Consider the following 15970-nt stretch of genomic DNA (forward strand, 5'->3'; position numbering starts at 1 on the left):
TGACTGTTTCTTAGATCCAATTTGTTTACTGTGAAATCAAGCAATGTTACTATCCGGTATCCGGCCGGATATTAAAATAATGCCCGGATAGGCCGGATATCGGTTAGTAACCGAATATCCGGTGCATCTCTACTTTTTTTACAGAATTTTTCACTTGCTCGTGACTTAAAATTCGCACTTACAGAAAATACTACTTTTGCTCTCTTGTGTGCATAAATCAATATTTACACATTTATTTAAATTTACTTGCTCTATGGTACAGATAATGTCAAGTTGGGTTTACATGTTGAATCTATTGAATGGAAGAGGGTTTTGGGCAAACTGCTGAGTGTGGCGTATAAGGAGCGCGTACTTAAAATGATGCAATTCATCAACGACCGAATGAAGGCATTGGGCAAAAGGATCAAGGATTTGGATGACGTTCGCGTTGCGATGCTGTGCCTCGAAATGATTCGAAATGCGTTTATTGAGTAAGTATTTTACGAATATCATTATGGATGATTACATTTTTATTGATAGGCAGAGGTCTAATAATCTAAACGTTTGGTCCTTTATTGGAACTCAGTGAATATAAATATATTGGTCCTTTGACTTAATTAAGATACTCGATTAGCTTCCTATCTATTCGTTCTATCATTTTTTCACATTTTTTACACCACATCGTAATTACATTTATGCTTTGGATGCTCATAAAAGGCAGAAGATAACTCAGGGCGGAATTAAAACCATAATCCAATCTGCATATTTTCGCTATTTTTTTATAATCTTGTTGAAAAAGTTCTGCTATACTTTTGTCGCCTCTGTTTTATTTATAGCATGGACATGGAACTGGATTTAATCGAAGAAAGTTACATGACATTCCATCAATTTAACATTGACATTTCCAAAGAAGATTCTGATATGGTTGACGGGCTGCGCTATGCATTTACTAATATGTTAGAGACTGTAAGTACAATTTATGATTCATGCTGATAGAGTATTTTTTTTAAACTAAATGTAGAATGATAGTTGAAATCTCGAACCGATTAGAAATGCTATTAATAAAAACAGTGAAATGCATAACATTCTTAACAATTTCTTGTTTTTTTAGGGTTCTGTACCTCAAAAGGAAAAAACGGAACCCTTACGGGATCACTCGTGTGTCTGTCTGTTTGTCCGTCTGTCACATCCCATTTTCTCCAAAAGTACTGGACCAATTAATTTGAAATTTGGTACACAAATGTGAATTCGTGACCCAAAGACGGACGTATACAAATGAATTTGAAACATGGAGGCTACTTTTGAGAGCTAATGAAAAAATTAAAAAAATATGTTTTTTAAACTATATCGTGTTACATATCAAATGAAATCAAATGAGAGTTTATTTTGAGAATCTCAAATAATATATATTTATTTTGTAATATTAAATTAAATAGTTTAGAAGTTATTTAAGAAAATAGGCAAAAAATTATCATTCCCCCCTTTATCTCCGAAACTACTATAAAAATCGAATCAAAACATATACAAAAATCATAACCCTCCATTTGCGTTGCCGTAGTCGGGTAAAAATAGTTCTTTACCTATAGATGACAGGAAAACCTATTAGAAATATGCAGTCAAGCGTGAGTCGGACTAATTACTTAGTTTTTGATCCGACCCCTACGGGTTTTTTAAATGTACGGAACCCTTGGGACGCGAGTCCGACTCGAACTTATTTTCCTTTATACAGGGTGACCTTAGCCATTGGACAAACCCTGAAATCCCACGTAGAGTTACTTCTCAGAAATGCTCTAACGGTAATATTTTTTTAATTAGAACAAAAGATTAAAAAGTAAATTATCAAACAAAAGCTATTTCCAATAATCGACAACAAAAAGAAACATACTGTATTAATGTACTACGTATGTGTCTTGTATGTACTTGTGTGTGTGTGGCAGTGCTTTTGACAATTTGTTTGAAAATGTGCGGCAATGATGACATTTGTCAAAAGTCAGAATCGTATTAATGTCATAAATAAAAAAGATAATCAAAACGGTCGAAGAAGGTTTCATACTATTTATTACCTCAGGAGCTACTAACACATACAGGTTGCTCCAAAGTAAAAAAATCGTAATTTGTTAATTTCTTCATAAATAACTGCTACACCGATTGTTATGTTATTTTGTATACTGGTTCTAAATACCCTAATGCATATGTACATTTCGGCTTTGTCCAATGGCTAGGGACATCCTGTATTGTAGCAAAATTTTAAAAATATGACTGTATAAATTGGAAAAGTCGAATATTTACACAAAGCAAATAACTTAAGAGCCCATCAACGTGCACACTAGCGCCACTGCTAAATAATCATGATTATATAAATTTAACGAAATATATTTAACAAAGGGGGCCGCTACGTACTGTATTTTGTACTTAAGAGCCAACAGGAGTGGTCATTCCTCCATACAAACGTACTCCACGTTTTCCTCCGTGGTTTTTGAAGCTAGAGCAATGATTTTTTCAACAAAGGTTAATATTGTCAATATCTGTGTCGGACCGTTTTGCTTTTTTTGATATTTTTGTTTTTTAAGGCGCTGGAGCCCTTCAAAAATGGCCAAAATGGCCTAATTGACTATGCCGCAATGAGAGGCGTGGTATTCAAAACTCATATCAATTAGCCAAAAAATCAAAACGGTCCGACACAGATAATTTCATAATCATTTAGATTTCCAAATTTGGTAACGATTAGTTAAGTTTTGGAGGAGGAAACAGAGGAGTACGAAACCTCGATTTTTGAGATTTTTACGCAGGATTTTTCGCCTCAGCTGCAGTTGTCCCTATCGCACTAATTTTAGGGGCGGAGTCAAGTTTCTAAATACGTACACAGCCAGAAAAGAGATGGGCAATAGTCGACATGTAATGTCGATAATCTAGTGATGTGAGAAGTTATCGATAAACCATAACAAAGTCGCGATTTGCCTCTTAGTAGGCGAAGTTAGTGAAGTAAGTAATACCTATTGCAGTTTTGCCTCAGGGGAAACCGTTTAAAGGATGACTCACGTTAGACCGGGCCGTGTCCGGGCCGGAGCTTCCGGAGCTTACTTTTCTATGACATGACAGGCGACCACGTGATGCTTTCCATAGAAAACGATGCGCCGGAAGCTCCGGCCCGGACACGGCCCGGTCTAATGTGAGTCGTCCTTTACACTATTATTTCTTGGTTCATACAAAGCTGAGTAGACGCACTTTTATTTTATAATATTTTTTGATTTTATATCTGTGGTAATAAACGCTTTGAATACATTTTTCTAAACATCATTCTGAATCCAATGAGGTATCACACCTTTGAACTTGTAGACTATACTGTTGTCCCAAATTGGGGTTTCGTATTTATTCCGACCAGAATCAGGAGCTCCTCAAACATAGGTACCTAAATGTATCAAAATCTGACTCAAAAATAAAAATCGGCCGAGAGCATGTCGGGCCATGCTCAGTGTAGAGTTTCGTAGTTACCATTCTGTCAAAATAGGCCAAACGGGGGCGATAAGTTAGTATCATACGTTTACAAGGGAGTACAGAGCTTTCTACGTATTTTTAGAATTATACTAAGAACAGAAGATTTTTTGCTATAACTCAAAACCGACTGGAGTCCGGTGATGTTCGCTATATAGTTTTCATTGAAAGTAGTTATTAAGCTTTTGTTACACGATTTTTTTATTTTTTTTTGGACAATGGTTCAAAAGTTAGAGGGTGGTGGGGATATTTTATTTCTTTCGGAGCGATTATTTCTGAAAATATATAAATTTATCAAAAAATGTTTTAAGGAGACCTTTATTCGTTTTGATACACCTATCCAAGGGTACCCCACACTATTGGGACTAAGCAAAATATATATATATTTTGCTTATTGGGTTCAATTGGCGTAAAGGACATTTTAGCGAAAATGAGTTATATATACAGTTTTAATACCTGGCTTAACAACCTCAAAGCTGTACTCTGATTGCCTAATCATGCATGCCATACGATTAAATAAATAAATATACAATTTTGTTCAGAATTCCAAGCGCTTCGATATCTCGTAAAAAGTTGCCTTTACGACCCAATTTTTACACTATGAGCTTGCAAAAACAGCTTAGCTCAAGGGGCGTAAATGACCAGTTATAAAATAGAAGTTCAAAGATAGTGTCGTAAAGGTTACCGCTAAATATAAATTATGTTGTAAAGGACTAACAATACTAACATGTCCTTTGTCGTCCTTTAGCCCTTCATTTGTCATGATAATTTTCCATATCGTATGGTCAAGATGGTCGTAAAGGACATATTTGACTATTGAAATTATTTTACTTGCCCTTTACGACCCGTTCTAAAAATGATTTTACCTTAAGTATACGAGGCGAACAAATTGTAAAAGACTTTTCTAATTTTTGTGTCGTTTAAACGCTAAATCGCAAACAAATAACATGGACTTAGCAGTGTAGATTATCAAAAAAGTCGTTCTCTGGGACCTTTATTACTATAATGTAATGTTTGCCCTCAAATTTGAAAGCATTTACGCTAAGAGTTTTTTCCGCAGTTATCTTTGTTCATGGACGTAAAGATCTATAATACCAAATTGATAAATAGTTTTATGGGTCCTTTATTACCAAAATATAACGTTTGCCCTTCAAATTAGAAAACTCAGCTCAGTGTTTTTCCGCAACTATTACTGTGTTACTCGCAGTGGAATCTCTTATAGTCTTGCGACAATACATACTAGCCTGTGCATAATACACTCTGAACCTTTCCGACTGGCATTTCTTGTTGATTAGGAGAACGAGACAGGTGTATCAGCGGTTGCCCATTGCCTCGCTCCTGACTGTTTATTATCCGTTCCTGAGCGGTGGAAGTTGTTTTTTGTGCGTAATTTAATTATTTGTGTCATTGGTTGAGCTCAGCTACAATAGCTAGTTGAAATAAAAAACAATGCTTCTTTTCAAACACACTCACAAAGTTTGGAACGTATCTGGGCGAAGTGGTAATTAATACTTAATGACCGAATCGGTTATAATTAATTCGTTTACTTACTTGTTTCATAATATGTAGTTCTAACAGAAGATATTTTTAAGTGTTTTAAATTAGAAATTATTGCAGCTACAGTTACCAGGGATTAAATAACACAGAAATTACTTCTTAAATAGGAATAAAAAAAAATCGATTTAATATCTTATTGTTTCGTATTTTGAAATAAGACATCTTGTAAAATTGAAACTATAGAATTATAGTCTTTTATTCACTAAGGAAACGTCCAAATGCTTGATATGCTAATTCTTATCATCGTTAGCTGATCTAATACTTCCCTTGGTATGATTAAAGGCTGTCATGTTATGATTGAAGGCGGCTAGTGTTATGCACTGGGACATTTAGTTTACCTTCATTCCCGATTATTAGCTACTTTGTGAGCAAGTAATTATTTTTTAGTAAATAATTGGTTCAAAATATTGTGCTTTCTTTATTATTACTATATTATCAGAAAAATATTAATAACAACTGTACCTAATCGGATTATACCTAGCATCATTAACTACCGTTTGATACATTTTTAAGCTTCGTAATAGTAAACTATGCTGAAAACAGTTAACATGTGTAGGTACCGTGGCTAGTAACTAATACACCCCGAATTTGGAATAAAATAGTCTGAGAATGTCACTTACGACCCCCTACTAAACAAGATACATTAATTTATCAAAAAACGCAGAATGGGTGTAAAGGACATTCATAGTGTTTTTGACCAATTCTATAGGGCATTCACTTTTTTCGTTTTTGATTTATACATATGATTGCTAATTCAGGTTAAAGAGACTAACATTTTGAGTACTTTTTTAATACACATCAAAAATATAGCTCACATTTAAAAAAATCTCTGTCTCCTGAAAAATTGCATTTTGTCCTTTACGCCAATTGAACCCAAAGGTATCGAATATAGGGTATTATACTGTATTTAAAATAAATTATTTTACACCATGCATGAAATAAAGCACCAGATAATTATTAGAAAAACACAGATAGGAGTTATTTTTAAACACAAGTTCTATTTAATAAATCGGATAGAAATATAAAAAGTAGGTGATTTGACCGTGACGTCACGATGTAATGTTTCATATAAATTCCATATTAGCAAATCGTTTTGACAGTTCTAAAAAAGTAACTGATTTGACTAGTAGGAAAATACCCATAGTATGGGAGGTCTCAGGTCTGCAATTCTTTTTTAATAGTTTTTATTTTACCGTTCTGTCGCAATGCGTGATTCATGTATCCATGCCAATAAGTTGCCAACTTGCAGCTTTTTAGCACTTACGATCACAAAGCAAAGCCTCGGACAGACAGACATACAGACGAACATGGCGAAACAATAAGAGTTTTTAGAGTTTCTTGGTGACTACGCAACCCAAAAAATCGGACCACTAATAAAACAGTTATTAAGATTTTAATTGGATTGCAGGTTGTAGACGGATATTGAATTCAGTTAGGTACCTAAAGTCAAGAAGTTAAATCACAATAACAGGGAATAAGTAAACGCTTAGTGGCGGTAGCGAGCTAACGAGTTACCAGGTTACCACCGAAGAATAAGTTTGTAATATAAGAAAAGAACTAGGTGTAGCAAAGCTATAACGGGCCGACCGCTTCGCGAAGCCCGTGAAGGCAAATGACGTGTGCGTCTGTGTGCGCGCACCACACACACAGGGATAGTCCTTCGTTACGCGGCGCCGCCCCCGTCAGCGCGACGGCGATATTCACCTCAAAATCTCAAAACTGAGATCGGGCTGACGTCCCGTTTCGTCTTAAGTACCTTTTGAATACATTAAACTAGTTTTTATGTTGCTGGATTCGTCAATCTAGGCGTCCAAAGTTAAAACGGCCGTATTTGTTTTGAGTTCATGGTTCATGGTTCATGTGCACGTTGATGGGCTCTTAATGAATCATCACTTATGTAACTTATGTTATGATCTATTGAACCTCCCCTCAACGGTTTGACTTCGCTTTTTATACTAGTCATCTTAAAGTTAGCTAATCTACTGAGTACTTACCACCTTTTTTTGTATGATTGACTGATTGTTATTGTTCTTAAAATATTGTAAGATTCTATTCTTTTAACCCTCTGCAACTGCGGTGACTTTTTTAGAGAGATTCTACTGATGCGGTGTCTATCAGACCTCATTTTCGATAATTCATTAAAAATAAACTAATGGCAAAATGGTAACTATTGTTTTATATAACAATCAATCCATTTATAATTTAATAAATACAATTGTAAAATACGATTAAAATAAAATACATAAGAAATATATAATAAATTTTAATGAGATCACAGTTTCTTACAATTTGTACTTAGGGTAACAAAAAAATAAAAAATAAACTTAACAATCAACAACTTCAAGTAGGTAACTTCATTAATTTTCCTTCTTTTGAACATTATATTTATAATTTTATACTTTAAAAAAAAATAGAGTAAATCTAAAGACAGAATAAGGCACTAATCAGTCCTGAAGTTGGTACTTATTTTAAAGGATTTTCGTCGATCAACTATGTAAAATATAATTATTTATGTGGTGAGGTCTCTCAGACACTATAGAAACATCACTATTTTTGTGAGGTGACGTCTGATAGACCCCATAATTACTATGAACAAGTACATATTTTTATGAGGTGAGGTCTGTCAGACCCAGGACTTATTGCTGTGCTCACGTCTGTGGGACACCCGCAGCTCATATCTCCCGATGCATGCATCACATTGCCGCTCGAGCATCACTGTCCGATGCCGCGAGTCGTTTGAGGAAGGTAATGAGCGAGACAGAACTATATCGCGCCGTACGCCGACATAGCAACAAAAAAGATATTTGGCGATGTCTGATAGACCGCACATCAGTCGCAGAGGGTTAAACATGATTTGCTGGTAAAAACTACAATGACACGTTTTTTTTGTTACAGGCTGCTTCAGTACAACAAAGAATAGTCGATATGCAAGGTCCACTGCAGACGGAGTTAACCTCTGGCGTATCGACTTTCATGGAAGAGGTGCTCAAGTTTGATGCTGATTACGACGCCTTTGGACCTATGACACCGGGATTAACAGCGCGGGAAGCTAGTGACAGGTTGATCCTTTATTCATATAAACACTCAGTTTAGGTTTTTTACAATATGCATATAAAAGTAAAATATAAAAACACTTACAAAACAATAAGAATAAATAAGCACATTATAAAAAAACTAATCTAGGGTGCCGCCAGCAGCGGGCCAAGGCCCAAGCTGCCGGCGGTCAGGACCGCAGAGAGAGGAACCGGCGGACTATTCGCGCCGTGTCCAAGATCACCGCCTTCGGCATCTGACCCTTGATCCAACCACCTAGCGAGAGTCTCTCAAGATGTTGCACGAGACTCTTCGCTATTAGACCGTTCACTGAAACGACTATCGGGACAATGATCGTCGAATCAACTTCCCACATGGCGGTTATCTCGTGAGCCAAGTCTAGGTACTTACTGTACCTACTTGTCCTTCTCGGCTTTAACAGGTTGATTATTATTAATGGTGCATTGTTAAGCCACGTTTCCACTAACTGGTCTAAACAGTTCTGAGCGAGTTTTCGTTCCTTCGGTTAATGGAAACACTTGCTCAAATAGTAAATGGGAAGAGCAAACATTTGCTCAACACAAAATGTTCTGGCCCGCTCAGCAACTTCTGCCTGCTGACTGACGTCCGAGTTCTCTTAAGTCCCGATGTTTTTTGAACTATAATGGAATAAAAGAAGGCTCCAAATTCAAAACTGCAAAAAATATTATGGGACATTGGAGGAGTATAAATCATAGTATTTTTTCAGAGTCATATTGTTTCAATCGAGATTTGATGAACTATGGAGAAGATTTGAAATGTATTCCAGTGGTGAAAAACTGTTTGGCATGGAGGTTAAGGATTACCCCATCCTACACGAAAAGAAAAAACAGTTCAACTTACTTAATAAACTGTAAGTGATTTTTTCGCAAGGTTTCTTATTTACATCGCTTATCCATTGGTGTAACCAAATTGGTTTATTGAAATCGATTACCTATTAAAAATAACGCTAATACTTATAATAACATTCGTTTCTAAACATTTGGAATAGTTCTACATACATATAATGCTTCCTCCTAACTATCTAAACTATTATTATTATTATTCTCATGTGTTTAAGGGTTCCGTACCCAAAGGGTAAAAACGGGACCCTATTACTAAGACTTCACTGTCTGTCTGTCTGTTTGTCCGTCTGTCATCTGTCACCAGGCTGTTTCTTATGAACCGTGTTAGCAGAGTGTTGAAATTTTCACAGATGATGTAGGTATTTCTGTTGCCGCTGTAACAACAAAAAATACTAAATTCAGAATAAAATATTTAAGTGGGGCTCCCATACAACAAACGTGATTTTTTTGGTGTTTTTTGCGTAATAGTACGGAACCCTTCGTACGTGAGCCCGACTCGCACTTGGCCGGTTTTTTATCATTTACTTATCATGACATGACTACATGACTAGTTTTTATTTTGTCCCTCGTGTATGTGAGATGATATAAAATGCAAGCAAGCAAGTCCTTACTTGCTTGTTTGCTTAAAACATTAAAAAAAAAACATTCTTTTTCTTCAACCTAGCGTTTTCCCGGCCTAGCGCCAGGGTCCGCTTTCCTCCTCAGTCTTCTCCACTTTGCCCGGTCTTCGGCATCCTCAGGTGTGAGATTGTTCTCTTGCATGTCCGCTGTCACGACGTCCAGCCAGCGCTTCAAGAAAACGACGTTACAATATTTAAAATATTAAATTACAGGTATAGTCTATATTTGGCCGTGATGAATTCCATCGATGGATACTTTGAAACTCCGTGGATAGCAATTGATATCGAGACCATAATTAATCAATTGGGAGAGTTCGACAAAAGGTAAGAACGAACTAATCTAGAAAAAAAATACAACTGAATTGAAATGAAATAGCATACCCAGCTGCAAAATTGCATGGCCACTTTATGAATGAATTCTTAACCCTTAAATGCATGATTTTTTCTCTTTGCCCGAAATTTATAGATGTATCACATAATTGTTTGTAGATTCTAGGAAAAATAGTAAAAAAAATATAACTTCGATTTTCACTGCGAAATCAGTGTTAGAAGTTGAATTGGCTAAATCATATTTATGTAAATATGTAATTTTCAGTAATATATAAATGACATTTTTTACTACCATTAGAAAGGTACACTATTTGTGATATACCTATGATAAAGTTTTTAAATATAAAATAATTACATACCCCGAAAAAACCGTTCAAAATAACATACTAAAAATTATCAACTTGTGGATTTTTCCAAGTTTGCCGACTTTTCGTCTTAAAACGAATGTAATTTTTATAAATTAAAAATATTGCGTAAATTTAACCCTTAAATCAGTACCCTATTACTTGACGTTTGGCATAGAGGTGCGTTCAAGAACTTTTTATTTTAAAACTGTGAGCTGTCTAATGGTTTGTAGACATTTGGCAACACTATGCATTTAAGGGTTTGTGTCCATGCAATTTTGTAGTTCGCTGTATAAATCTATATCTTGACGGTCTTTACCAGTTAAGAAACTTTATCGATTAGTTATATGTAGGACTGTGGGTAGTTGTATTTATTAGTGAGCTTCTAACGTTGAACGTCTCTGTAAAGGTGTCGTATGCTGCCAAAAGCGATGAAAGATTGGCCTGCATTTATTGACTTGAAAAAAAAGATTGACGACTTCAACGAGACTTGTCCACTGCTAGAATTGATGGCTGATAAGTCCATGAAAGATCGCCATTGGAAAAGACTGGAAAAACTATTAGGTTAAATTTACATACCTAGTAACGTAGGCCACTAACCAAGTCCCTAGTCGTACCTTCTACTTAGTACTCGTATGTATGTAATTGAAGTGTAGTACTAGAGCTAGCACGAAAATTCACGGTCTAGATTGCGAGACACTTCTTGGTAGGCACACGAATATGTTACGAAATTGAAAGACTTACTTATGTAAGTTTATTAAATAGTGTAGATTTATTGCATAATAATGTGTTTAATTTTAATATTTAAAGAATAAAATAGTTTAATGGATTTAGCCATCTATCCTTCGTATTTTTAGGTTGTATTTTGGATGTGGAATCACCAACGTTTACATTAGCTAACGTAATGGAAGCACCATTATTGAAATACAAAGAAGACGTCGAGGTAATATTTAAACTTATTAAGTTTAACTAATTATAATTAATGAATTTAATCAAATAAAAGAAAAGGTTCAGGTAGTGTCATACCAGAAGGTTAAGGAGATGGTAGAGGACCGGACGAGTTGGAGATTGCTCCACCGACAAGAGCACAGCTCTTAAATATAAAGAAGAATTACCTATTACTTGCATATGGACATGTTTGTACGCATTTTGGTTTATTTTAGGATATCTGCATAAGTTCAGTGAAAGAGAAGGACATCGAATCGAAGCTAAAACAAATCATAGTTGATTGGGCTATTGTTGATTTAACATTTGCACCTTTCAAGAATCGTGGAGATTTACTAATAAAGGCTCAAGATACCTTGGACATTATTACGATGCTTGAAGACAGTTTGATGGTATTGAACTCCTTGGCGTCAAATCGGTACGTTTTTCAGTCGCAAATAATATTCTAAGCCCCTATTCTAGAAATTACTAATCAATTTAATAAATAAGCTCTAATCGAGACTTTTAGACACTTGACAGGTTAAGATCTTATGAATCTGTAGATGTTAAGTTTATAAGTTGTTTTTTTTCAATAACTTTACCACATACGATGCAAATTCAAGGTGTTTTGTGATGAGTAAGATCGATAGTAAGGAACAGGTCCTGATAATATTTGATTTCTACTTTGACGCGACGCTTATGCATCGAACAAAACGACTTGGCAAAATATCACATAAATATCATAATATTATCGTTTTTTTTACAAACATTTACCATTGCTGTGTTGCTGCTCCTCTAGGGTCTTATTCTCAAATTAATGAATCTACTTAAAAACATTATTAATAATATAGATACAACGCTCCATTTAAAAGAGATATTGTATTATGGATCAATAAACTGGTAGGCACCAGCGAAATTCTCGAAAGGTGGCTGATAGTACAGAACTTGTGGATGTATCTGGAGGCTGTGTTCGTGGGAGGCGACATAGCTAAGCAACTGCCTGCAGAGGCTAAGCGATTTGCGGTAAGTTTACATTGGACGAGTTCTGCTATCATTGTATTTTGGTCTCATTAGCTTTTCTACATTTTCGCTTCTTCACACTCATTATAACATAAATGTGCTGTGTGTGACTAGCTAGTTAGTATAAAAAGATTTAATAAAAGTAAAAAAAATAAACCAAACCTTAATTTTAGACAATCGACAAGACGTACGTTAAGATAATGTACCGTGCTCGAGACATTGTAAACTGCGTTGAGGTTTGCACATCGGATGACAGTCTAAAACAGCTACTGCCGCATTTGCTGGAGCAACTAGAGGCTTGTCAGAAGTCTCTTACAGGATATCTTGAAACAAAGAGACTTATTTTCCCACGGTTTTTCTTCGTCTCAGATCCAGTGCTGCTGGAGATTCTTGGTCAGGCTTCAGATCCTCATTCGATTCAGGTATGTTAGCTGCGTATTGACGCTTACCGCATCAAAAGCCTTTACCTATGATTGTGAATGACATGCCATGAGCCCATGATGAGGCCATGAGCCCGCATAAAACTATCAATGATCAAGCTTTTACTGTGTCGTTGATTGACAAAAATGTAACTATGAATTTGTTGCTTAGCCGCATTTGCCCAGTATTTTCGACGCACTCAACACGGTTGACTTCGATGACAAGGAAAGGATTGTCGTTATGAATTCTGATAACGGAGAAAAAATACCATTGGAAAGACCAGTTGTCTGCGCGGGTGGTGTAGAGGTAAAGTTACCTAATTGTTTTTACAATCGACAATCTCTAGAGAAATTCCTTAAAAAGTAAATGTAATATGATAAAATTGATAAACTATCATGAATTAAGCTGGTTGTATGCTGAAATGTGGATCATTGCAGTTGGTATTGTAGTCTAACATGCATGCATTACAATTTTCAGAATTGGTTAAATGTCTTACTAGACACCATGAAAGATACCGTTCGAAATGTGATTGCAAATATTGCACAAACAATGGCTGGAGATCCAGAATTTGAGTTTTTAGTAGGATTTTGGACATTCCCAGGGCAGGTACAAACATTATAAACCTTATAGACCTTATAAATTTGTAAAATAATTAAAATGTATTTTTTTAGTATCGCTCGGTTATACTCGTATGACATGTTAATTTGGCATTTTAGGCGGGTCTCTTAGGCATGCAAATCCTATGGACAAGTGACGCTGAATATGCACTTAAGAAAGCTAGAGCAGATCGTTATATAATGCGTATTACCAACCAGAAAAACCTCGATTTACTAAATGGCTTAATCGATTATACCGTTAAAGATCTTCTTCCTTTGGAAAGAACTCAGATCGAGACCATGATTACAATCCACGTACATCAGAGGTAAGAGTAAACAAAATATTGATTGCGGTTAAAGTTCATTTATTTCATTGAATTCTTACTTTTACGTTACAGAGACATCTTTGATGATCTTGTGAAGCTGAGGATAAAATCACCAGGAGACTTTGAATGGCAAAAACAGGCTCGGTTCTACTACTTTGAGGATACAGACGACTGTCTTGTGTGCATCACAGATGTCAACTTTATTTACCAGGTGATATCTTATTGAATCTCAACGAATTTCCTCGATGCTACCTTTTAAATATACCGGGTGTGGCCTGTAACACGAGCAAAAATTGAAACAAACGATAAAACTTTTGTTTAACAACTTTTGAAAATTATGAATCCTTTAGACTTCCTATTTTTCTTAGAAAATAATATTGCCTTCAATGTCCGCTAACATCATTATGATTGACGTTACTTGTCACGCTTCAAACATACAGGGTGGAAAGATAAGTCGGGCCCTGGAGGGAAAGTACCTTAAATCCTTAAGCTGGCTCATTTTACTTAAAGGAGACATTCCTTTATTTTTAAAAAGAAACAAAACTGCATTCAAAGTATTTTTCCTTTTTTCTTCAATTTGGCTTGTCAAAAAGATCTTGAGTACTAAATATTAGATTTTATGGATATTTTGTACGACAGACGAGTGTAAGACCTAATGTTTCTTGGAGAAATGTTATCATTAACGTTAACTGTATTGACTAGTAAAATAAAATTTCGAGTTTTTATTTTTTGGAATTTTTAGTCCGTTCGAGTCCCGGGCGAGGCAAGCTTGTTTTAGAAAATCTTTGAATGCAGTTTTGTTTCTTTTTAAAAATAAAGGAATGTCTCCTTTAAGTAAAATGAGCCAGACTAAAATGCTCTAGTACAGAAACTTATCATTTTCTGCACACCTTTTAGAACAACAACGACCCGTTTTCAGAGCATGAGAAATGAAAACAATATAGGTATTTGTCCTTTAGTACACCTGCATGAAATAAAATCTGTGAATCGAGCATGTGTGATGAAAAACTTATTTATTCACACAAAAAGCAACTCGAGTTGATGCGTCATGCAACTCATGCACAAAAGTAGTCAGCAATAAAATCCTGTATTTTGAACATTATTACGCACAGAACGAGTATTTGGGCATCACCGAGCGGCTGGTAATCACACCTCTAACGGATCGATGCTACATAACACTTTCTCAAGCTATTGGCATGAATATGGGTGGAGCTCCGGCCGGGCCTGCTGGTACTGGCAAGACTGAGACCACCAAGGACATGGCTCGGACCCTAGGCAAACTGGTCATCGTGTTTAACTGCTCGGATCAGATGGACTTTAGAGGTAACTTTTTGGGCGACTAGGTAATTAAGGAGTCTGAATTCTGTCTGGTTTTTCTGGATTACCTACACTAAAATGACGTTTGCGAAATTCTTGGTCATGGTTAGCATAAGCCTACATTAATCCAACTGTAGGCCTATATATAAGGGTGAACGTACATAGGCTACATACATACTAAGTACAGTCACCTACAATAGTATGTTACACAACGAAGGCCGCAAAAATATTAGACACGATCTTAATTGTGGAGCCATAAGAGCGTGTCACATATTCTTGCGGCCTTCGAAGAGTAACATATTATTGGAGGTGACTGTACATGACACATGACCTAGTGTGAGTAAAGAATGTTGAAAGTATTATTTTAATTTATTTTTATTGTAATCAGACAAGAAATGCTTACCTCAAAATTGCTTCACTCAAAATTAGGTTGTCAATTCTTTAGCGACGTGAATCGTAAAAGGCTTAAACTGTACCTATTTTTTTGGAGATAAAGTAATACAGAATAGGTATTTAAGAACTACAGAAATGTAGACAAACTAATCAAAAAATTAAAATTAAATTACCCTATCTTTCAGGTTTAGGTCGTATTTATAAAGGCTTGGCACAGTCCGGGACATGGGGCTGCTTTGATGAATTCAATCGTATTGAATTACCTGTACTCTCTGTAGCAGCGCAGCAAATCTACATTTGCCTTACTGCAAGGAAAGAAAAGAAGGAATCCTTTTTGTTCAGGTAATTCGTTTCATGTGAACCCATAGTTTCCGTTGCACCCTTAGTTCCTTTTAATCCGTTATATTTTTGTAAGATACCCGATATACTCGTAGAGGCCCGGCCTGTTCTCGACAAGTATTCTAGAACTCGATTTTCGGTCATGTCGTCTCAGATATGGTTGAATATGGTATCGATGCATTCAGTGTAATGCCTTGAACACAAATATATGAGATAACAAGCGCGAAAGTGGTGGGGGTAGTTGCTGTGACAACATAAAGTTGGCAGTACATACTTTTTTTTATATTTTCTTTTAAACATACCATGTGGGCAACGAACTAGAATAACTATAGAAGACTGGCTTGAGCTCAAAAATGACCCCACAGCTACTGTGCTGAAAACGAATCGACTGTGCCG

General features: G+C 35.8%; 1 protein-coding gene across 1 annotated transcript in view; it reads left to right on the plus strand.

Annotated features, from left to right (window-relative positions):
- Nucleotides 1-15970, plus strand: part of LOC134789869 (dynein axonemal heavy chain 8) — a 114991-nt gene that overhangs the window by 57232 nt on the left and 41789 nt on the right. Inside the window, exons 27-42 of the mRNA XM_063760541.1 lie at nt 263-470; nt 816-945; nt 7924-8087; nt 8810-8953; nt 9779-9889; nt 10649-10803; nt 11097-11182; nt 11403-11602; nt 12015-12186; nt 12357-12605; nt 12775-12909; nt 13081-13209; nt 13320-13525; nt 13598-13736; nt 14638-14848; nt 15421-15577. Of these exons, the coding sequence (XP_063616611.1) occupies nt 263-470; nt 816-945; nt 7924-8087; nt 8810-8953; nt 9779-9889; nt 10649-10803; nt 11097-11182; nt 11403-11602; nt 12015-12186; nt 12357-12605; nt 12775-12909; nt 13081-13209; nt 13320-13525; nt 13598-13736; nt 14638-14848; nt 15421-15577 (2596 nt within the window). The remainder of the gene's footprint in view (nt 1-262; nt 471-815; nt 946-7923; nt 8088-8809; nt 8954-9778; nt 9890-10648; nt 10804-11096; nt 11183-11402; nt 11603-12014; nt 12187-12356; nt 12606-12774; nt 12910-13080; nt 13210-13319; nt 13526-13597; nt 13737-14637; nt 14849-15420; nt 15578-15970) is intronic.

This window comes from Cydia splendana, chromosome 4 (assembly GCF_910591565.1).
Source record: "Cydia splendana chromosome 4, ilCydSple1.2, whole genome shotgun sequence".
Taxonomy (NCBI): domain Eukaryota; kingdom Metazoa; phylum Arthropoda; class Insecta; order Lepidoptera; family Tortricidae; genus Cydia; species Cydia splendana.